The 24983-nt window shown below is 36.2% G+C and overlaps 1 protein-coding gene across 1 annotated transcript in view; it reads left to right on the forward strand.

The window, feature by feature from the left end:
• Positions 1-24983, forward strand: part of ABCA12 (ATP binding cassette subfamily A member 12) — a 208734-nt gene that overhangs the window by 123896 nt on the left and 59855 nt on the right. The window contains exons 15-23 of the mRNA XM_032754625.1: positions 432-605; positions 3962-4126; positions 4443-4653; positions 5630-5769; positions 8266-8385; positions 11794-11884; positions 14326-14505; positions 15043-15358; positions 18584-18698. Of these exons, the coding sequence (XP_032610516.1) occupies positions 432-605; positions 3962-4126; positions 4443-4653; positions 5630-5769; positions 8266-8385; positions 11794-11884; positions 14326-14505; positions 15043-15358; positions 18584-18698 (1512 nt within the window). The remainder of the gene's footprint in view (positions 1-431; positions 606-3961; positions 4127-4442; positions 4654-5629; positions 5770-8265; positions 8386-11793; positions 11885-14325; positions 14506-15042; positions 15359-18583; positions 18699-24983) is intronic.

The raw sequence follows: 24983 nt of genomic DNA on the forward strand, positions 1-24983 counted from the left end.
CAATCTCAGCTCACTGCAACCTCCACCTCCAGGGTTCAAGGGATTCTCCTGCCTCCGCCTCCCGAGTAGCTGGTATTACAGGCGCCTGCCACCACGCCTGGCTAATTTATTGTATCTTTAGTAGAGATGGGGGTTTCACCATGTTGGCCAGGCTGGTCTCGAACTCCTGACCTCATGATCCACCTGCCTTAGCTTCCCAAAGTGTTGGGATTACAGGCGTGAGCCACCGCGCCCGGCCTCCCATCTTATTTCTTAAGTGAACTATTAATTCTCTATTGTTTTATTAATAGTAATTAGTGCTTTAAAGTTGTTTGATTCTTGAGGACTTTTTGTTTTAGTTTAAAATTTAGAGTATACAGAAAACCTCACAAAATGAACAGTTGACTCTCGAATGATTCACAGCTGAAATATTTTTCTTCCTCCATTTGCAGATTATTTCTCAGGTGTTCTGGCTGCATTCCTGTGATACTAATATCACCACTCCCAAACTAGAAGATGCAATGAAGGAATTCTGCAACCTGTCTCTTTCAGAGAGATCCCGGCAGTCTTACCTCATCGGACTCACTCTTCTGCACTACTTAAACATTTACAACTTCACATACAAGGCAAGTTGCTGTTGGTTAAATATGTTTATATTCATGGTTTATATAAAACTGTTTAATTATACATTTATGTTCTCTGATACTATGAGGGATGAGATCCATTTATTCAGCTTTTGGAATTATTGCATTATGTTGAAGCTGAATGCAACCTTAGAGATCATTTATTGCAATTTTGCATGTTTTATAGATGTGGAAACTGATATTATTCCTTACTAATTCTCGGTTTGTGTATCAGAGACCAATAATTAAATTTAATACATACTGTTACTGTGAAATACAAATGTTGTATTTCAAAAGTGTTATATGCAAATGTTGCAATTATTATTATTTTTTTTAACAGTGAACAGACATGAAGTTGGTAGGGTTAAAAAAGATTAGAAAAAAGGGTTTTCTTAATTAAAAATAGGATTTTTTTGGCGTTCTTAAAAAAAAATTTCCTGTTTCCTTCATCAATTTAGATAGAGGCTACCATTACATACCCAGAAGGAAAAACAAATGGGTGTTATTAGAGCTTAGTGAAATCAGCATTGACTTCATCTTGCAATATGCAGATGCTCTATGAGTACTTATTTATTAAATAACCGAAAGAAAAATATAAACATAGGAAAATTAAACACCTATGTTCACCCAAATTTAACCTGGGTCAAAAATATTTACATGTTCTTAAAAACACTGAAGAATTGTCCTTCTCTGTAGTAAACACAACCGAAAGGAAATAGCTGACATATTTTTGAGACATAGCCACAGGGATAAAAATGTTTTGGACTAGTTGTAAGTAATCCTGTTCTGAGTTACTGTCATCTCACACCTATATTTCTGCAGTGGTCTCCTAACCATATCCCTTGCTTCCACACCTACCCTCTACCCCTATCCCTAGCACCTTGCACGCAGCCTGAGTGATCCTTTTAAAACTTAAAGTCTCATTATATCACCCTTCTGCTCAAAACTTTCCAGTGGATCTCCATTTGATTCAAGTAAACCCCCAAATTTTACAAGGGCCTCATGATCTGCACAACGATTCCTCATCACTAAAATCTCATTTCTTAACTTGGCTACTTTCTGGACCCTGGCTCCAGAGTTGCTGTGTGGCACACCTCCAGAGACAACCCTTCACATGAGTTGCAAGGCTATTTTTTTTTTGTCTTTGCTTAACATTGACCTTCTCAGTAAGGTCTACCCTGACCACCCTATTTAAAATGCAACTAATGCTACCTACAGCACTCTCAAATCCCCTTTTCCTATTCTGGTTTCTATTTTGCTTCCAGCCAACTATATATTTTATTAAATTTTCACTTTTAAACTTTTTTTTTTTTTTTTTTTTTGAGACAGAGTCTCTCTCTGCCACCCAGATTGGAGTGCAACTGTGCGATCTCGGCTCACTGCAGCCTCCACCTCCTGGGTTCAGGCGATTCTTGTGCTGCAGCCTCCTGAGTAGCTGGGATTACAGCCGTGTGCTACCACACCCGGCTAATTATTGTATTTTTAGTAGGGATGGGGTTGTATCATGTTGGCCAGGCTGGTCTTGAACTCCTGACCTCAAGTGATCCTCACACCTTGGTCTCCCAAAGTGCTGGGATTACAGGAGTTAGCCACCGTGCTTGGCCCATTTTTAAAATGTATTTGCCATTTGCACCACTAGTATGTTAGTTCCACAAGGGCTTCTTTGTTCACTGAAATATTTTAAATGCAAAGAACGGTGTCTGGCCCATAGGGAAATGAAGCAAATACCCATTAACTCAACCAATGGTTATTTTACATAAACTATAACCTATAACACATATGACATGAAGTTATTATTATTACTTCACCTAAAATTTTAACTCTAATTTTATAATGCCTCCACCAAGCAGATACCAAACTAAATATTTGCTGTTGCGTCTAGCTGTTAAACATGGGCATGCCAATTTATTTCACATTAATGTGGGAATGCCTAAAATTCTGGCAGAACTGCAATAGAAAATAGAAAAAAATGTTGGTTCTAATTTTTAAAATATGATTGGAATTAGGAGCTCTGCTATTGAGGTAACCATATCTTCATGACTGAGAGATGTACAGTGTGGGAGATACGAACACAAAGCTACCTCTCTAACTGAATCTTGTACTCATAATCTTGGTCTTTGACTTCCTTGGAAATATCACGAGTTTTCTCTCAGGGACCTCAAACAGCTTTGCCCCTCTGCCTATGCCCTTCCTCTTCTTGTTCTTCCAATGGTATGTTCTTTCTCATTCTTTGAGATTTTGCTTTGGAAAGGTCTCATTTGATTTCCTAGCCTAACACTCCCTACCTTCTCATATGCCCCAGCCTTTGGTTCACTGGCTTGTTTGATATCTGTTCCTCTTAATAGATCAAAGTTCCGTGAGTACCGAGATGGTGCCAGCTTGAGCACCACTGCATAGCCACCGCCTCACCCAGTGCTTGGAACACAGCAGGCACTCATTTCATGTTCCTGAATAAATGAAATAAGAGGATAAAAAAATTACATTAAAATTTTAAAACATTTTCAATGTTTCTTCTTGTAGCATATAAGCATTATGGGATTAAAATGACTTAGCCTGATAAATCATGTAAGCCTTTTGACAGTTTTATTTTAATTTTTAGGTGCATATTATATTATTTTTGAGCAATAATATACATGAAGAAATATATAGTTGACATTTGCCTTTATGACTTATAAAATCATCTATTTTTGCAACTTTATTGAGGTATTATTTATATACCATAAAAATTACTGATTTTACGTGATTAACTCAATGATTTTTTTTAGTAAATATACAGAATTGTGCAACTATTACCACAATCTAATTTTAGGACATTTCCATTACTTCCAAAAGAAACTTCATGTCTATTTGCAGTTACCTCTCATTTCAATCTCTAGCCCAAGCAACTTCTAATCTATTTTCTGTCTGTGTAGATTTGCCTTTTTAAAACATATTACATATAAATTGAATCAAGAAATATGTGGTCTTTTTGCTTGGATTCATTCACTTAATATAATTTTTTTTGTTTCATACATATTATACATGTATCAGTATTTCATTTCCTTTTATTGCCAAGTAGTATTCCATTTTAAGAATATATACTTTGTCCACTCACCTGGATTGTTTTCCCTTTTTGGCTATCGTGAATAATGCTGCTATAAACATTCACATGCAAATCTTTGTGTGGACATGTTTTCACTTCTCTTAGGTAAACGCCCAGGAATGGAATTGTCAGGTTGAGTGGTAAATTTACATTTAACTATTTAATAAACTTCAAAAATGTTTTCCAAAGTGGCTGTACCTTTTTACAGCTTTACCAACAATGCATGAGGATTCGATTTTTCCACATAAAGCATTTGTTTTTATTCTGTTTCTGTTAGGTGTTTTTCCCGAGGAAAGATCAAAAGCCGGTAGAAAAGATGATGGAGCTTTTCATAAGACTAAGAGAGATTCTCAATCAGATGGCTTCCGGCACACATCCGCTGCTAGACAAAATGAGATCCCTGAAACAAATGCATCTGCCCAGAAGTGTTCCATTAACACAGGTAGAAAAGTCACCCAGTAATGTTCTTGTTGAAAAATGCTTTCTGTCATATTGAGTAGTTATAATACATTCAGCTTCAATCATAGTACATTGAAAAAAAAAACCACCTACAAGAAAACTCTTCTACCTAGCAACAATTTTTGCCACTTTAGTTAGTGAAGTTTATTGTTCTTCATTTACATTTGGGATACACGTATAAAAGGAATTATGGAAACTGTAAGGATACTCTAAGTATTATCAGGTTCTCTTCCTCTGTTGTTTTCAGTAGCATCTGAAGCTCATATAGTGTCAATAAATTGTGGATTTCTGTCTCACAGGCAATGTACAGAAGCAACCGAATGAACACACCACAAGGATCATTTAGCACCATCTCCCAAGCATTATGTTCCCAAGGAATTACCACTGAATATTTAACTGCCATGCTGCCCTCTTCCCAGAGGCCAAAAGGCAACCACACCAAGGATTTTTTGACTTATAAATTAACTAAAGAGCAAATTGCTTCAAAATATGGAATTCCCATAAATACCAGTGAGTATACTTTAAAATAAGCATGAAAATTGTTCTTAATGACAATAAGAATATTGTCTATTCTGTCTTAGTTTTTTATGATAAATGAAGTATTAATTTTCCCCAAGAATAAAAATAGAAAATAATTGTACAGCACTTACCACATGTCAAGAATGGTATATACATTAACTCATTTTAGTACAGGGAGATGAAGTACAAGGAGGGTAAGTAACCTGGCCTGTGTCGCTCAACTTGGAAGTGCCTGAGCTGTCATTTGAACCCAGGTACTCTGCTACAAAGACTATCCTCTTAACTACAATACTACAGTTAGATTTTGTCAGTCATCACTGAGCCTTCTAGACAATATAAGAACTTGCCTTAAATCTGTTTGGGTTGATATTTTTTTCCTAACTTTCTAGAATTAGAATTTTTATCACACATGGTAGAGTTGCATGACTGCAGCAGAACCATAAACGTTTAGTGGCACATCAAAACCATTACTTGATCTATAAACTTGGAGATGCAACATGTGATGAGTGAGCTCATTCAAATAATATATGGGTGTTTAGTATAGCAATTGGATTCATTTATTCATCTTTCTATTCATTCACCAAACATTTATTGAACAGCTCTTTTGTATCTGGTACTATCCCAGTGGCTGGTTTTAGTGTATTTTTTTAAAAAGTAAATGCTGGTGAAATGGATCTGTTAGCCATTCTGAAATGTGGCTAGATAGATAGAACATTTTCTATCTCCTCTTGGCAAAATGCCATCACTTATTCTGGGCTTGCTTATTGGGTTAAACTTTCTCACCTAAAAAAGATTTGTTACTGTGCTTTCTTACTTTGACACCAGAAGCCTCACATCTGTTAATAATATAGGAAGTACTAGAGCATGTATTTTTGGGTGTGATAAGAATAATCTGCGTCAATTTGCCATGAGGAAATGGATTTGAAGTACATCTATTAAATGGTTTTATTTCACTTTTTTCTTCCAGCACCATTTTGCTTCTCCCTTTATAAAGACATCATTAACATGCCCGCTGGACCTGTGATTTGGGCTTTCTTGAAACCTATGTTGTTGGGAAGAATTTTGTATGCACCATATAACCCAGTCACAAAGGCAATAATGGAAAAGGTTTGACCATTATAACTCAGTTTCTATATTGAGTATTAAGATGTTTTTTTAAAGTAGTCAACTTCCAAATTTACTTTAGCTGACTGATTTCTTTCTATCTTACCTACTATTATTATTATCCTTGGCTTTCTGAAACTGTTAGTAAAATTCTCAACTTCTGCCCTGGATATGTGCAAGCAGTATAGATTGGGTGGGAGCCCTTTGAAGAGAAATGAACCATGTTAACATTTGAGAATGAGGTTAGTTGAAGCAAGACCTCAGATTTTTCCATTTATCTCAAAAAGCAGAAAAGTTCTCTACAACTGGTGTCTAACTTTCAAAGTATGTAAAAACTATTGTACTAGAAAAAGTAATATTGAGCATTATATAACTAGTTGGAACAAAAACAATCCCTGAAGTATAGATTCTTGGCTTCATATTTAGTTGTACAATTTAGTTGTACATTTAACGTCTCATTTATATAGAAGATAGATGTCGAATAAGACAACATTAGTAACTATACTTACCATTTACTCCATTTAACCATAATAGTATTTTCCTCTCACTTTAAAGTTGGCTTTAATTATTTGAATTATAAACTTAGTACTTTTAAAATGACAGAGCTAAAGTAAAAGAAAAATCTGTTTCACCATTACTTGGCCATTCAACTATAATTATATGAACATAACATTATTTTTATATTCTACAGAATAATGGAGAGGGATCATTATTATCAAAGAACATTCAATTTGATCTCTGTCCATTTTTATAAAAATTGTGATTTAATACCTTATTTGCTTTACTCACTATATATTCCTATGTAGTTTTGCATAAATTAAGTTATATATGAACTTTGTTTTTCAGTTTAAATGAACAATTATTTGTTGATTTTTTTTAACTTTTATTTTCAATTCAGGGGTACAAGTGCAGGTTTGTTACACAGGTAAACTTCTGTCATGGGGTTTTGCTGTACACATTATTTTATCAACGGGGTATTAAGCCTAGTACCCATTAGTTATTTTTCCTGATCCTTTTCCTCCTCCCACCCTCCACCCTTCTGTTCCCCTCTCTGTGTCCATGTGTTCTCATCATTTAACTCCCGCTTTTAAGTGAGAGCATGTGGTTTTTGGTTTTCTATTCCTGTGCTGGTTTGCTAAGGATAATGGCCTCCAGCTCCATCCCTGTTTCTGCAAAGGGCATGCTCTCATTCTTTTTTATGGCTGTGTGGTATTCCATGGTGTACATGTACCACATTTTCTCTATCCAATCTATCATTGTTAGGGATATAGGTTGATTCAGTGTCTTTGCTGTTGTGAATAGTGTTGTGATGAACATATGCATGCATGTATCTCTAAAATAGAATGGCCTATATTCCCTTTGATATATACTCAGTAATGGGATTGCTGAGTCGAATGCTATTTCTGTCTTTAGGTCTTTGAGGAATTGCTACACTGTCTTCCACAATGGCTGAACTAATTTACACTCCCACCAACAGTGTATAAGTGTTCCTTTTTCTCCACAACCTCAGCAGCATATGAGCTTATGTTTTAAGCGTGGTCTTTTTTTTTTTTTTTTCCCCTTTTGTATTTGGTTCTCACCTCCCCTTTTCCTCTTCTCTCGATCCTATTCTTCCTTTCATATAAACTAATGTATGTTAGCATTCATATATGCATCTTCCTATAATTTATTCTATTGCTCCAATCCTTTATAGATTATTATACCACATATGTTCATATGCAGAGTTCTTTGAGGTCACTGCATTATTAAAATGATACTGCATTTTAATCCTTTTTTATATATAGTTTTTCTCATACAAGAATACATTGTGGAAATTTTTCCAACTCAATAGGTATAACTTAATTCATTCTTTTTAGAGATTGCAAATTTTTTTTATAACACCAAATTTACTCATCCAATCATCAGGTGTTGGGCATTAATTTTGTTTCCAATGTTTTGTGTGTGTGTTTTTCTTGCTAATGTAAACAATGTGGCAATAAATATTCTTGTGTATATGGTTTTATGTAGCAGTATTTTTATTTCAATAAGATGAATGTTCAGAATTGAGGGGTTGAAGGATATTGTATTTTATTTTAATAGCCATTGTCAAATTGCTTTCCAAAAACCTCTAACATCTATTCTCAGCAGCAATACATGAGAATATCCTTCTGCTATCCTTGAACTAGGATGTTTCTTTAGTAGTAAAGTTAAGTGTATCATTGGTAAAAATGAAAAACTGGTAAGAACTCCAGAAGTCATGCTTCCATTTTGGCTATAAACTCACTCTGGACATGAATCAAACCCTAAATTATCCAGAATTTTTATAAATGAACTTGACCCTATAAAAGCTGTCATTTGAAACTTTTGACCATGTGGGAAATTTCTGACAATTTTTTCGTACTAACTTCATGTTTTAGAACTGTCTTTTGAAGTTATGTAACAAAACAACCTTAAGATACCTTGTTAAAATATAGACAAAATACTAATGGATCACATTTCTTTTATTTCTTTGTCATTAAGTCCAATGTAACTCTGAGACAGCTGGCAGAATTAAGAGAAAAATCTCAAGAGTGGATGGATAAGTCGCCACTTTTCATGAATTCCTTCCATCTGTTAAACCAGGCAATTCCAATGCTCCAGGTATGAGATGGTTCTGTCATTCAACTTAGTAGGAATTTGAATTCTTTGAGATTTTAATTGCCTTCACTATGTGAATGGGAAGAGAGTAACTTCCCGTATTCAACAGATTAAATTGCCTCTCTTCCAGAGAGAAGGTCTGAGACAGGGTAACTGATCTATCACTCATGTTCATAATTGGCTAACTTCACCTCTGGTACTGCAGCTCCTCTGTCTGTAATTCAGAGAAGACATCTTACAAGTTGATCTAGAGACATAACTAGTGATGTAAATCAGTTTTTCAAAAGTTTAAAATGCTATAAAAATGCTTGTTATTGATTTCTCTCCGTTAAATTACTCTCCTTTGCTATCTTAACCAGAATTCCGAAAATACCAATAGGCTAGAGAACATTAAACTTGGGGAATTCCATGGTAGAAATTTATGACACATATGTTAATAAATTCCAAATTCAGTTTAACATGTTATAGACAAGGTGTTCTCATTAACGTATTTATCTGAATTTACGTTTAAGGCCACTTAAGGAAGCAAAAGTTATAATTGGAAAAAGTACTCTAGGCCAGGTGTGGTGGCTCACGCCTGTAATCCCAGCACTTTGGGAGGCTGAGGACGGCGGATTACCTGAGGTCGGGAGTTCAAGGCCAGCCTGACCAACATGGAGAAACCCCATCACTACTAAAAATACAAAATTAGCCAGACGTGGTGGTGGGCGCCTGTAATCCCAATTACTTGGGAGGCTGAGGCAGAAGAATCGCTTGAACCCGGGAGGTGGAGGTTGCAGTAAGCTGAGATTGTGCCACTGCACTCCAGCCTGGAGAACAAGAGCAAAACTCCATCTCAAAAAAAAAAAAAAAAAAGGCAGGAATTTCTGAAGATGATGCAAATAATGTGGGGAAATATTACAATCACAGAGCTATTGACAACTGAAGATGGAGCAGCAGAATTAGCCCAGTAATCAGTTGGAGAAAAGAAAATTGTCAGGAATGGTGACAGCCTAGGAGCTTCAAGAGACTGGCTTGCATATCCAAGAGAGGTCCTTGGAAGATTAATGGAGCCCTAAAATATTTTTGGGAAAATAATGCCCTTTTGTATGATCATGCTTAGGAAGTTAAACTTAGAATGAAGGATATTATATGATATGAGATGGTCAGAAAAATTATACTCCAAAGGTGCTTTTATTCAGTCTTTGTTTTGACTAACAATTAATGCATAGTTATAATTACAACCCAAATTTTATTATAAATGATTAAATAAATTTCTAAAAGAGATATTTAATATATTTAATAAACATAAACTTTTCATCAAATGTCTTCCCTACAATTTCCTATTAATTTTTGGTTCTAATTCTAAGCATGCTCATTTTAAGTGGTCTTTTCTAGTGAGTCTCAGATAACGAAGGCTACTTAGATAGTACTTCATGAAAAATATATTTTCCTGAACAATACATTGCTATTTTCTCCTAAGACTTTTTTTCCAGGAGGAGAAAAAAAAGCCACATATGATTTTGTTAAGAAAAGTTTTGTCAGCTAAAGTGGTGAATTAACAGGACATGTTCTATACATAATAGTTTCAAAGTACTGTAATTTGCTGGAATCTCTGGGATTGTGTTCATAAAGGGATCATCTTCTAATGGAAGGATCTTGATTCTGTCCAGAACAAAATTAATTATTTTCAATTATTGAGGAAAAAATATTGTAAATATGCACAGAATTTGAAATTTTAAGCTTTTGGCATAAGAACTGGCTTTGCCACTGTGAACCCTTAGGTGAATGACTTAAAGTACGTGAACTGCAGTTTATGGATCTCTAAAATTAGTATATTGGTAATGACAGACTTGTGAAGATCACATATGTGGAAGCATTTGGTGTTTTGGTATTTTAAAATTTTTTATACATTTATGTGATACAAATGCAATTTTGCTACATGCATGGATTAGTATTGATCAAATCAGGGTTTTTAGCATATCAATCACCCAAATAATATACATTGTACCTATTATTAGATGTCATATGATTGATTGTAAAAGGAGTGATGGGAGAATTGAAATAGGGTTTAATGGATTGTCTCCAGATCGCAACTAACACAGTACTTTATTTGTTCGTAATGCTCTGATACAGATTTTCCAAGATGCAGAAGTTAATTCCTGATAAACATCTTAAAGGACTGTTATCACAGCATGCAGCTGCCGATAGCTAGCCATCAGTCTACATGCCACCAGCTGCTCTTAGAACCCTCAGTAGCTATGGATTTAGCAAACTAATTCTATTATATATGTGCTCGACTAATATGTTAATCACTCATCCCCATGACAATAAAACAAAAGACACTACTAGGAAGGACATGAGAATATGTTGTACCAAACGGGGCTCTAAAAGGACAATCAGGCCTCACTTACATAAAAACCAGGCCATGAATTTATACATATGATGAAAAAACATTTCTTTGAGTTGAATTCTCTCCTTCATTTTTTCCCTTAGCCCTTATTAATTGTGTGTCCTTAGGAGAATTTACATAGCTTCTTCAGCCATAGCTTTGTCATCTATTACTTAGAGGTAATAATAGCACTTACCTCAAACTGTTGTTGTAAACGAAGTGAGAAAGTCAAGCTAAACTCTGTAAGATGGTGCCCAGCACATGGTATTATAAGAGCTCAACAAATATTAGGTAATAGTACTCCTAGAGTGATAGAAGTTATGTCTTCTAATTTGGCAAATAGTTATAAAGCCCTTTATATTTTAAAGCAATTATGTTTTTCTTTTAATTTTTCAGTCTTTCCATTGATAGAATTTAAAGTTTTATCATCAATTTATTCTTTCATATTCACATAGTTGCACTGATGACAGTACAAAAATAATATTATAATAACTGAAATGGACTATTCTGATGTGATGAGGCATTCTTACCTACTTCACGGAAAGGTTACCTGAGACTGGAAAAGATACTTGCTAAAAGCTTCAGACTAGGAAGTAGTAGAACTTAAATATAAATCAGTTGTGATGTCAAATTCCATGGAGACATCATGATTTTTAAGAGTTTTGTTTCAAGTGAACAAAGTTCAACCATGAATCACAACATTGTGTATAGTATACATTAAAAAGGAATAATATAGCTATGAGGAAAAATTCTGTTAAATTGAATATAAATTTCTAATGTTGATAATTGTAGTCACATCTGGCCACTGTGCATGCTGACCAATTTGTATCTATAGACAAGCAACAGCCCAGCCTGTCAAGTCATTACCAGCCCCCAATCTTCTCTTTTCTTCTCAAGGATTTCTCTGTGAGCCTTTGCGAGAGAGTGCATTGATAATGCCCAGTTGTGGTTACTGCACTTCACTGTGGTGGTTATTAGAGAGACAATGTCAAACATGATTTTTCTTGTATTGAAACTGATTTTTAATTATTATTTGTTAGAATACTCTAAGGAACCCTTTTGTGCAAGTTTTTGTAAAGTTCTCCGTGGGACTTGATGCTGTTGAACTATTGAAACAGATAGATGAACTCGGTGAGTCCAAATTCACAAAGCTTTTGTTCATGAGTCATGTCAGAAATATAAACAACATTGTTCCATATGATAACATTTTCCCCCTTTTCTTCTGTACTTAGTGTCTAGCTAGTTACTCAAAGAAAAATGAGACCCTGGATATATCCCCCCTATCTTCTTCCCAGTTAGTTGTACAATTACAAGTAGTCATGATTATTTGGATGCCCAGTGTCTGTAGTTAGTTTCAATAATTACAATGTAGGCCAGGCGTGATGGCTCACGCCTATAATCCCAGCATTTTGGGAGGCAGACACGGGCAGATCACTTGAATTCAGGAGTTCGAGACCAGCCTGGCCAACATGGTGAAGCCCTATCTCTACTAAAAATACAAAAATTAGCTGGGCATGGTGGTGCACGCCTGTCATCCCAGCAGGAGAATTGCTTGAAGCTGGGGGGCGGAGGTTGCAGTGAGCCAAGATCATGCCACTGCACTTCAGCCTGGGTGACAGGAGTAAAACCCTGACTCAAAAAAAAAAAATTATTATTATTATTATAATGTAATATAAATACAGTTTTTTTTCTTCAGTCATAGGTAGGTTGTTAGAAGTAAGGGATCACTTTATTTTAGTGACATGATGAAAGGCAAGTCCTTAAGGACGAGGGAAAATGAAATTATTTATTTCTGGCTACATTTAACATTTTTATCTCCACTGGCCTCAGTATCACTTGACTAACCCAGAATGTAATTGGAAGAGATATAGAGTTAGCAAAAGCAAGAAAGACGCAATGGTGAGACTCAAAAGAAAATAAACTGAAATCAGTATTCAAGGTTGGGTCCTCCTCACATGGTCATTTAAAAGGAAGAGGCTGCAGAAGATCAAAGGAAGCTGTCTAAACTTATGCATTCCCTCCGCCACATCCCTACCTTCAACCTAAGGGATGCAAGACATCTAATTCAGCCTGTGTCTGATTCACTGTTGCTATGCAACCATGGGTATGAGAAACGGATTGAGAGCATTAGAATTTGGCAGTAGCAGAGCAAACGCCCCTCCCCCTCCCTGGCACTGCTGGGACTTAAATGATTTAAGATTCTAAACCAGTGGGGAAGAATTATGCCTATATTTGTATTGTATATGATTGTACACATATTACGATAGTCAACCCAGCTTGATTAAATAAAGGTACTAGTGGATTTATTTTCTAAAAGTATCATTTGGGCAAGGAACTATTTGATTAACACATCAGGGCTAAACTGCAAAGTTCTTAGATAAATTTTGTCATTTCTAACTTCTGAACTAAGAAGTGAGGCTAAGAATTTAAAATAAGATTAAAATGAACGTAGCACTGAGACTCTTATGTTTGTATAATTACATATGTAACTTAGTATTGAAGAGGTTATATAGTTTGAATTTGGGGGACTCTGACCCCTTGAAGTGTTTTTACGATCCTGTCTACCAGAATTTCTAAATAATTCCTTGGTGTTGTGTTGATTTCCAGTGGCCACTGGAGGCCACTGTTCAACCACAATTTACCCCTCCCCCACCAGCATCTACATCAAGTAAAACATTTTACTTTAAATTCTAATGAGAAATGCATTTAAGAAGTTGTCTTCTGTGAGAAATTTAGTCCTATTTTGGACGATGGAAGAGACATGTCTGGGTTCTGTGAGGAGGGATTTATGATATTCACAGCCTTCTCAGTATTCATGATGATCAAGTCAGTAAAAATTTAATTGGCCAAATGATTTGTTAACTTGCAATTTCATATTTACCCTTTGTTCCGGTTGATTTCCTCAGAAAGAATCATAAAATTGAAGAGAAATTAAGTCCCCTTTATTCCAGAGTAATTACCCAAAATAAAATCTGATCATTTTGTCAGATTAATACAGATATCAAAAGTAGTAACTCACATAAGATTTTAAGTCAAACAGTATTAGAAACTCACAACTATGTGGCATATATTTTCAGGTATCTTAAATGTTTCTATATCACAGCTTATGTAATAATACAGTTTATCCTATGCACTCTACATAGACTTTCCTTTGTTTCAGTTTGTGCATTCACATTCCGTGTACAAAGCAGGCATTTCTGTTTAGTTTATTCTAAACTCGCATCTCTGGTTTATAGTTTTTGTCCTAACTACATGTACATAGATTTTAAAAAATTTATTCATCTTAGTTCTTTGTTAATTAAATTGTAACAAAATATACTTTTAAATTATCTTGTATCTTTCTTAGAACCTAGGTTTACTGTATTTGTAACTAGCTTGGCTCCTCAATGAATATTTGCATAACGACCCATTTTCTTTGGTGTAGAATACTAGATATTTTTAGAGTAAATTCTGCAGCCTTTTGTTATCTATAATCTAGTTTAGTGTTTACAAAAAATCAGTACTTCATCTAATTACGACCAGAATCAAGACCATAATATTTTTTTTTTGTCTCTTTTGCTTTGCCTCTTTAGACATTCTAAGACTGAAATTAGAGAACAACATTGACATCATTGATCAGCTTAACACACTATCTTCCCTGACAGTAAATATTTCCTCTTGTGTATTATATGACCGTATTCAGGCAGCAAAAACTATAGATGAAATGGAGAGAGAGGCTAAAAGGCTCTACAAAAGCAATGAACTCTTTGGAAGTAAGTGCTGTTCTATTAGGGTTTGAGCATCTCTTTGTGCTAAAATTGGCCAAATTCTTTCCTCGTGTCTTTCATCCAGAACTCAGAAAACTAGGGTGGGGGTCATTAGGTCTTCTGATGTCCTTAGAAAAGAAAACCTTTCATGTAGGCAACCAACTATAATCTCTAAGTATGTCTAATTTTGTTGGTGTACTTCAAATTAAGATTGAAAAGGATTACATAGTTACAGAGTGAAGTTGAGTCCATCCTCATAATCAGTCATTATTTATCTAAAAGTGTTTTTATATTAATAAGTGGCTTAGAATGGTGCATTTGATCTGTCTACTTAATTGGTGATTATATTCTTAAACTCCAGCTTTGAATTTCTGAGGTTGACACCTCCAATTAACCATGTGTTCTGTAAATTAAGAACCTGAACCTACTGTCACATTACTAACTCAATTAACTGTTTGGCTGTCCCCTCTGTGTACTCTCCAAACAATGAATAACGTCAACCATAAAATAACCTTTCTGCTGTTGTTGCCATTTTATTTTTAGGTGTTATTTTTAAGCTTCCTTCCAACAGAAGCTGGCACAGAGGCTATGACTCTGAAAATGTCTTTCTTCCTCCTGTCATAAAATATACCATCCGCATGAGTCTCAAGACCGCACAGACCACAAGAAGCCTAAGAACCAAGATTTGGGCCCCAGGGCCACACAATTCTCCATCACACAACCAGATCTATGGCAGGGCTTTTATTTATTTACAGGATAGTATTGAAAGAGCAATCGTTGAATTGCAAACTGGAAGGAACTCCCAGGAAATAGCAGTCCAGGTTCAAGCAATTCCTTATCCCTGCTTCATGAAAGACAAGTAAGTGTGTGCCCTTTCAGCCTTTTTAATGATCAACAACTTTTCTGAGAACTCACTTCAGTCCATTCATTCAGATGTACTAGATGAAAGGAACAACATTCACCAAACTTTTGTAATATGCTTGTTTTGAGAAAGGGTTCACACTGTAGGGCATAGCTTCGTCATAACTGCTCATCAATACCAAAATGATGGTAAAGTGTTTACCAAATGATCTATAAAAACCCTTAGCTCTCCAAAAATTCTGGCCCTAAAATTGGAATAATTGGACTTCAGACCTGAGTACAGTGCTGCATGATTTTGATGTTCCCCACTGTCTACTGGGCTTACCTCCCTCTAGGCAAATGAAAGGGATGAACAAGACGATCTTAAAATCCCTTCCAACTCCCAAATTGGATTTTAAAAAATCTGAGCACATGATCAATTTTAAGAAAACAAATTGATAAAAGAAATCTTGAACACATTTTGATCAACTATTTGAGATAAATATTGTGCTACCTGAAACTTTCATGTACTATCAGTTCATTTGCTAGGAATCCTCTATCTCTAAAATGGTTTTTCTAGATGAATAAAAAAGTAACAATAATGCTTTTAGACATTTAGACAATTCAATTTGAATGTTCGAGAAATCTGCCAGTTGGGTAGCACTGAATGCTTCCTTCACTCTGTAGATGGTTAAAAAATAAGCGGATTATGTTTTTCAAGCTCACCTTCCTATATAAAAGCTTGAGGCTGAATATTACTTTAAAGGAATTGAACGTGCTACGCAACCCAGTTATTGCTGTTTATATACAATTCAGATGGTATTGGTTTTTTCTTTTCTCTTCTTTTTTCTTTCTTTCAATGCTTCTGCCTCCCTTGGCTACTTCAACAGTTATAAATGAGATGAGGTAATGTAACCCAGTGTAGCAGTAGCATGAGGAAGCAGGTAAGGAGTCCATCAAGTGGACTTTCAAGGTTAGCTGGCTGTTGTGGAGGCTTCTGTGGATGGGACTTTGCTGCCTGAACTATGTGTGAACTGCAATGGCTTGCACAAATTATAAAGATCTATAGGGTCAATTAAAATTCTTATCTAGTTACCTGCTCATTTGTTCCCCTTATAAATTTTGGTACCTAGGATGGTGGGTACCTGGGTGTTTCTTTAAAGAACAAGAATAAGTACAGTCTGTATTCTTTATGGGAATATGTTCATTATGCTTACACACATATACATTGTTGCATATAAAGTGATTTCACATAAATTATTTCATTTGTTTCACCCAACAACCTCATCAGGTAAGTAGGAGCAGGAATTATTGTCCATACTTTCCAGATGAAAAAACTGAAATCCAGAAAGGCTAATTAACTTGCCCAAGATAATATAAATGGTACTACACTAGTCCTCCTGTTTGTAAGACCAACATTTCTGCTTTATACTAGACCAAATCTAAAATACACTATCACTTGGAAGAAACATTACAGGGGATTTGTTGTTAATGAATGAAGGCCTTTGCCTAGTTCTAGATCCAGAAATCACTTCAAGGCTGTAACGGAACCAAAACAAAATTCATTCAAGAAGTATTCTTTAAATGCCTACCCCATGCCATACAGTTTCCTAGGAAACAACAACAACAAAAATGGAATATGGCCTCAACTCCCACTGCACCCTCACCAAAAAACACCTCATCTCTCTGATAATGACACACTTCTGCATGCTAAAGTGATACTGAATGATAGTGATCTCATGCTTCATTAATATTTACATTTTTCTTGGGGTACTTGGAGGTAATTTTTTAGCCTTGTAGATTAAAAAAGGAAATGGCCTTGGGACCTTTCTCCAAGTGAAAGCTTGAGCAGAGCCCAACATATAAACAGAGCAACTTAGAATCTCTCATCGACATCTACTGCCTTTGCCTCAGCCTAAATAAGGGCATCAATTGTCAGAACCATGGCTCCTAAGGTGTGGTTCCTGGACCGGCAGCATCAGTATCACCTGGGAAGCTGTTTAAAAAGCAAATAGATGGCCCCACCCAGATATAATAAATCAGAGGCTGGGGCCCAGAAACTTGTGTTTTAGTAATCTCTTTGGGTGCTTTGAGAACCACTCCAATTTAACTTTCAGGCTTCATGAGCAGGACATTGAGGAATACATCTGGGCTTGAGGATGTCTTCCAGTGATTCTCTAGTTTAGCACATCATCAAAATAGACATTTCTATACCATGTATAAAGCATCTTCCAGAGCATTACTTTGAGGAATCCAAGTTCTTTGTCTGCATTTTAAATCAAATGCTTTGGGCCGGGCACAGTGACTCATGCCTGTAATCCCAGCACTTTGGGAGGCCGAGGCAGGTGGATCACTTGAGGCCAGGAGTTCGAGACCAGCCTGGCCAACATGGTGAAACCCCATCTCTACTAAAAAACAAACAAACAAAAACAAATGAATGGTTTAGATTTTATTTCATTTTTAGAAATTTAGTTTCATAATAACCATGATCTTCCTAAGAGTAGCTATACATACAATAATTTTGGAAGATATAGTTTTTAGTTGGGTAAACCAATCATTGTCTCATTTTAAATCTGCCTTTTAGATAAGAATTTAGACATAAAGGTTTTGAGCCTTGCAATTATATCTATATAGTAATTATTTTCCCAGACAGGACATATTCAAACACAATTTAAACAATATGGCAATTTTTTATTTTTTTATTTTTTTTTATTTTGAGATGGAGTCTCGCTCTGTCGCCCAGGCTGGAGTGCAGTGGCGCAATCTCGGCTCACTGCAAGCTCTGCCTCCCGGGTTCACGCCATTCTTCTGCCTCAGCCTCTCCGAGTAGCTGGGACTACAGGCGCCCGCCACCACGCCCGGCTAATTTTTTGTATTTTTTAGTAGAGACAGGGTTTCACCGTGGTCTCGATCTCCTGACCTCGTGATCCACCTGCCTCGGCCTCCCAAAGTGCTGGGATTACAAGCGTGAGCCACCGCGCCCGGCCACAATATGGCAATTTTATGTAATAATGCAGAGCTTTTTTTTTTCTTACTCTTGAAACATTACACTAAAAAAATCACAGACCTAAGGTTAAATCAGCTTCACGCTTCATAACTAATGGGGTAATACTGATTATTTTCAATTTCAAAACACGATCATAACTTCAATGTAAGAAAGAGTGAGTTCTTTATATATTATAATCTCTGCAAGTATGGCATTCATTTTGGTCACTGAATTTTTCTTTTTTTGTTTGTTTTACAGCTTCCTAACCAGTGTCTCTTATTCTCTTCCAATTGTGCTTATGGTTGCCTGGGTTGTATTTATAGCCGCCTTTGTAAAAAAGCTTGTCTATGAGAAAGACCTCCGGCTTCATGAGGTATGTTGAAAATCACTTCTTGTTATGAATAAGTCCTGTTCATAGAACAATTACTATGATTTTCATCATGCCTTTATAAACTCAAAAAGCCTAACTTATCCCTTGTGAATTAAACAGAAAGAAAAACCTCTTACAAATCACAAAAGCGGCTGATAAGGCAATATTTTATTTTCTCAAAAGTGACATAAAAGTCACTTAATAAGTGCTTTTGAAAAACAAAATCTGAATAAAATATGAGTACAATGATAATTCTTAGAGTAATTTTTTGCCCAAGAAATTACCTATAGGACTTAGGATCTAACAGAGGAAGTTTAAATAACAACAATAACAACTGTTCAGGCAGAGAGATTGTTGGCATGGTAACTAAAATAACCCAAATGTAGATCTAGATAGAGCTATAAACATAGACATAGACATATGGCTTATTTCGGCTCTCACAAAGAAAATTCTCTTTCCAGTATACCTTGTCTCCTTCGATTACCTTCTCCATTTCCCACTGACTCCTGACTTACAGAAACTAAGAATTTCATGTTATGCTACTGATTGGGTTAATAACCATATCACAGTGGAAGACAGAACCAGGAGTGTGATGCATGACCTCTTTCTGGGCACGTTCTTCATCATTAACCCCAAATCCAAAATATCTTACTTCTTTTTAGAATTTATGATAAAGCATTATGTGATTTTTAGATTGTATTTGAGTAGAAATTATTTTATGTACTTATCCCATAATGAGTTCCTTCTTATACTCACTCATGGAGTGGAAACAAAGGTGGAACATTTCAAAACTGGGGCACAATAATTATTGCAAGGCCTGGCTGAATTCTGAAATAATGAGGTTAGAGGAACCTGTTCATCCACTTGTCCTTTTCAGACTTACCTTGCCAAAGCTTTTAGACAATTGATCATTTCTCCCTGTAAGATACAAGTTGCTGCTACATGTTTCTGTTAGTTCAGCATCAGGCTTTCAGGGTTGTCCCAGTATTTGAACCTACATTTTTTACCTCTTCTATTTGAATTTTGGTTGATCCACACAGCTGCATTTTTATATTTCAGTTATAATTTGGTAAACTTCTCATCAACTAGTTTGAGTCCTGTTGTATTCAGGACTGTATGCAATGGTTTCCTAATTCCAATTTAGAAACTTGAATCCATGCCTTCAACCATAATTATGATTGCAAGCCCCTACCTTCTACTTATCTTTCAGGTTCCCAGTATTCAGAAGCAAATTATCACAGAGTAAAGAAAACCTTTGACATAGAAACTGTGACAGAAACAGAGTCTATTTCTACTTCAAAATTAATACCTACCTTTAAAATATTACTTTTGATAGAAACAGTAAATAGAAGCATGTATGCATACAGTATATGTACAAATGTATATGCATATAATAAAACTGTGTGTTTTAATACACACACATTGTATTATTTCGTGTTCGAAGATGATGCTCTCTGAATGCATCTATGTATGTCACCAAAAAATATCAAAGCATAACGAAAAGTCATTTCTCAACTGAAAATGCAAAAGACTTGTTGTTAGCTATGAACCAGTTTCTTTTTGGTAGCTCTGTGTCTCCATTTGGCCTGCATCTACCTTTGAAATTTAACCACCTTGTCTTGGGGTCACAGTCACATGGTGGAAGATCACTGAACTTGGAATCAGAATATCAGGTTTTGTGTTCCATTTCTGCCAGCCATATACACTCGGGCTCAATCTCTTAAACCCTCTGAGTCTGATCATCTAGACTTCATTCAACATTTATTTCCAGAATGTAGCTCGCTCTCTCTCTGCCAGAACAGAGGAGCTCAATTATTCATATTATATCAATTCTAAGACATTGACTTTCCCCCCTTTTTTAAGGCCTCTGAAATTGGGATACATTTGATAGGGTGTCACGATTTATTTGGCAGTAATCTTTCTTTCTTGGTGGCATGTAAAATAATGGCACATCCTCAATGGTGTCCTAAATTCAAAGAAATACGGTGTGTTTGTGAAATGAATTGATGGAGGTGAGCGTGGAAGGAGTGGGATGTCCCTAGTGCCTCCTGCTCAGCCTCGCTCCACTGCCCACAGTTCTCATCGAAACTCCTCCTTTTTAAAGATGTAAGGTTCAGCTCAGAAAGTGAGAAGTGACTTGCTGAAGACCTTGGAGCTAGTTAATGGTAGATCTGGCAGGAGAACTGAAGTATTTTGACTTCCAACCAATCCTCTTCCAGATCATAGCTACCTTCACCCTTAGAATCTTACTTTAGTAACATAGACTTCTAAGGACATTTGCAGGTGATGATAGATAATCTCGTAAGTTACCAGAAACTCAAAGTCACTTTTTAATACTATCTTTTTATATTCTGATAAAAGTCTAAAGCTGCCCAAGTCCTACTTCTTTCTCATTCAAATTAAACCAAAAAGGTAAATAAAATCAATATTCTCCCCTTTTCCTTCTGTAATTATTCTCAATCCTGGCAAGAAAATCAAGTTAATTGCTATCTCAATGAAGCCACTTATCTTTGACTTTGTTATAGTATGATTCCATGAATCCCTTTCCCTTGTTAAATAAATTAGCACAAATCCAATAAGTTTACTTATTAAAGTAAGCCCATAGTATAAAAAAAGCACTTTAAAAATGCCTTTCGATTGGGTTTTGTTCTGCACTTCGCTTTTAAAAATTAAAATACTAAAGCTATAAAAATCTGATTTGATAACACATACAGAAGAGTATATTTTTTTCTCATTATTTTCATGGTTTATGAGTTCAATTCATCTGTTTGATCTAGTGTAAGTCATGTATGGGACTTTCAGTGCTTATATTTTGTTGGAGACAATTTTGGAGTCATTCTCTCAGTTCAGATAGGTAGCCTAAAATATACGTGGGCCGCAGAGATGTTACCAAGAGTTATACAAAGATTTTTTAGTCTCCTAGTGCTTCACATTAAACAATTTTTTTGTGCTTTCCTGACATACACTAATCCACCCCACCAGTGGGAATTTGAGATGTTTCCAGTAATGGTCACAACATCCTTTATATCATAATAAAAATATGTAAATGTCTATTGTTAATAGAATTATAGAAATTGAGGTAGAAAATGTTATTATTTCTTATGAGTTAGTACTTGACATTCCTGCAGAATTGAATGAAGACATTGCTATCAAGTAAATGTATGAGTATTTCTGATTTCTTTTCTTGACAGTATTTACATCAACCCCTGTGCCTAAGCTTCTCATGAATGTGGCAACACATTTATCCAAACTCTTCTAGAATCTCTTTCTTATTCTCTGCTATAAACGGGGCAGACTTTGGCCACTAGGCAGAGGGGTTTCCTTTGAGCAAGAGGTTATCAGATATTGATGAATTGCTCTGGCAGGCTTGGGAGGCTTGAGAAAAGTGACTCTCTGATTACAAAGCTGGCACCTGACATTTGTCACTTTGAGGAGGAACTAATGTCATCCAAGAAAGCACAGCCAGCCGCTCTCGGTGGGCCCCCTTCCATCAGCAAGTTTGGTCTTGTTTATTACAACAAAGTTGGCAGTGAATCTGGATAATTTATGGATGACTTATATGCTCTCACTGCTCTTTCTCTTTATGAATAGCAGCTGTTTTCCTCATGGCATAAAATCCTGAAGTTTAACACTGAAGTTTCATGCTAGAATGTTAAATAGTGAATGCTTTTGGAAGCACCTAACTCACCCTGTTTCCGGAAAAAGCAAAATGATCAGTCTCTAACTTTTACAAATTCCTGGGACTGGAATCTGATCTTGAGTCTCAAAAATTTCAAAATTACAGTGATTAAACACCTTTAGTCCTGGTATTCAAGCCTGCCAAATTATCTTTTAACAAGTGCATGAATGAAGAACATTCTCAATATATAAGTGATTTCTAGAAAGCTATCAATTGTCAGGGAAGAAAAACATGTTTATACACATGACATCAGCTTTATTTTGTGGCCTTGATATGGTCTAGATATTTTATAAACCACCTTGTGAAATATATTGACATTGTCTCCTACTTACATACGTTACCACTGGGGGGAAATATGTTTGTATAGGCTACATAAAACTGTGGTAAATATCAGCTTGGGAAGTAGTAATATAGGTTCCATAACTCCCCACTTAATTATATTCAAATAGGCATAAAAATCTGAAAATACAAATAGTAGGAAAGGGAAATAAAAAGGACTAACATATCTTATTGGAACAGGTGAATATCTCTGAAATAGTCGCCAAACATGACACAGTAATTTTTTCAAATGGGGTAGGGTACACGCAAAGAATTGCTGGAATAAGATATCTGAGGTCTTTTTCACACCAAAATGTAATTTTGTTTTCAATGATAGCATGTGTAGCAATTGGAGAAACTTTCCATAGTGACCTTTGCTTCATGCTACTTTGACCCATATTTTCCATTCCCAGGGAAGCATAGGTTGAGTCTTTACTACAAATGGTGACAGGGCCTTGGAGGAGAAAAACATTAGGGAGAGAAGAAGGTGAGAAAGAGGGTAAAGTTAAGAGGGAAAGTCACAGGGTCTTTCTTAGTGGTGATTAGCTTAAAGCCCACAGCTTAGGCTGTTGGCAGCCAGGTAGCTGTTTCCCTGGTAACAACTGGAGCAGCAGAGTTGTCGAAATGTGATGTTACAAAAGCAGAAAGTAAAATTCACTATTTTGCTTGTAGAGTGAAAGATTCAGTGCATTCGCTTTTTTTTTTTTTTTTTTTCCTGGAAAAGTTAAGTTTAAGGGGGTGGGGCATTGACTATCCTTGATTTTGAAAAAAGAAAAAATTGGGTTATAAAGCTGTTAGTGGAGATTTATTTATTTATTTATTTATTTATTTATTTATTTATTTATTTATTTATTTTTGAGACAGAGTTTCACTCTTGTCTCTCAGGCTGGACCTGCAGTGCAATGGCATGATCTCGGCTCACTGAAACCTCCACCTCCCTGGGTTCAAGCTATTCTCCTGTCTCAGCCTCCTGAGTAGCTGAGATTACAGGCGCCCACCACCACGCCCGGCTAATTTTTGTATTTTTAGTAGAGATGGGGTTTTGCCATGTTGGCCTGGCTGGTGTGGAACTCCTGACCTCAGGTGATCCGCTTCCCTCGGCCTCCCCAACAGCTGGGATTACAGGTGTGAGTCACTGCATCCGGCCAGTTAGTGGAGATTTCTTGTTCCTTTTTTTTTTTTAAAAAAAAAAAAAAAAAAAAAAAAAAAAAGGCAGGGGGATACTAGGTTCCTAGGCTTAACATCAATCATGAATTTTTGTTTTTTCGATTTTTTTTTTTTTTTTTTTTGAGACAGAGTCTTGCTCTATCGCCCAGGCTGGAGTGCAGCGGCGCGATCCCGGCTCACTGCAAGCTCCGCCTCCCAGGTTCACGCCATTCTCCTGCCTCAGCCTCCTGAGTAGCTGGGGCTACAGGGGCCTGCCACCACGCCCGGCTAATTTTTCTGTATTTTAAGTAGAAACGGGGTTTCACTGTGTTAGCCAGGATGGTCTCTGTCTCCTGACCTCGTGATCTGCCCGTCTTGGCCTCCCCAAGTGCTGGGATTACAGGCGTGAGCCACCGTGATCGGCCCTCATTAATCATGAATTGTTAAAACTAGAAACCAAGATATCCAGGTTCCCCCAAAGTACATGTCACAAAATTCAACCAAACCAAGGTCCAGGGGACTTTAAATCTTTTTATTTTTATTTGTATTATTTTATTATACTTTAAGTTCTGGGATACATGTGCACAGTGTGTAGGTTTGTCACATAGGTATACACGTGCCATGGTGGTTCGCTGCACTCATCAACTTGTCATCTACATTAAGTATTTCTCCTAATGCTATCCCTGCCCTTCCCTGCATCCCCCGACAGGCCCCGGTGTGTGATGTTCCCAGGGGACTTTAAATCTTTCAGAATCCTTTTGAGTTAATGCACAAATAGATTGTGCTGGTTTATTTTTCTACCTTGTGGAATGCCTTGTCCTCTGGGGATATCACTGAGGTATCAGAGAATATCAATTGAGAGAGAGGTATAGAGGATCTCAGATACATGAGTTTATTATGAATGTAAAAATGGCTTTTTGGAAAACAAGGATGACAAATATTGACCTAGACTGACAGTAAGCGTTAAGGATGGGAAGGCTATAGCTAAAGGCAGAAGGTCTCCCTTAAGTTTCTGTGTTTTAAATTCTTAGGAATCAGGTATACTGTTTCTCTGAGGAACATAAATACTGATTGTGTTGTTCATTAGTGTTTAGTAAAAAAAAATTATGGATTTTTATGAGCTCAGTCTCTACCCTGAACTAGTA

This window comes from Hylobates moloch, unplaced genomic scaffold (genome assembly GCF_009828535.3).
Source record: "Hylobates moloch isolate HMO894 unplaced genomic scaffold, HMol_V3 SCAFFOLD_1, whole genome shotgun sequence".
Classification (NCBI taxonomy): domain Eukaryota; kingdom Metazoa; phylum Chordata; class Mammalia; order Primates; family Hylobatidae; genus Hylobates; species Hylobates moloch.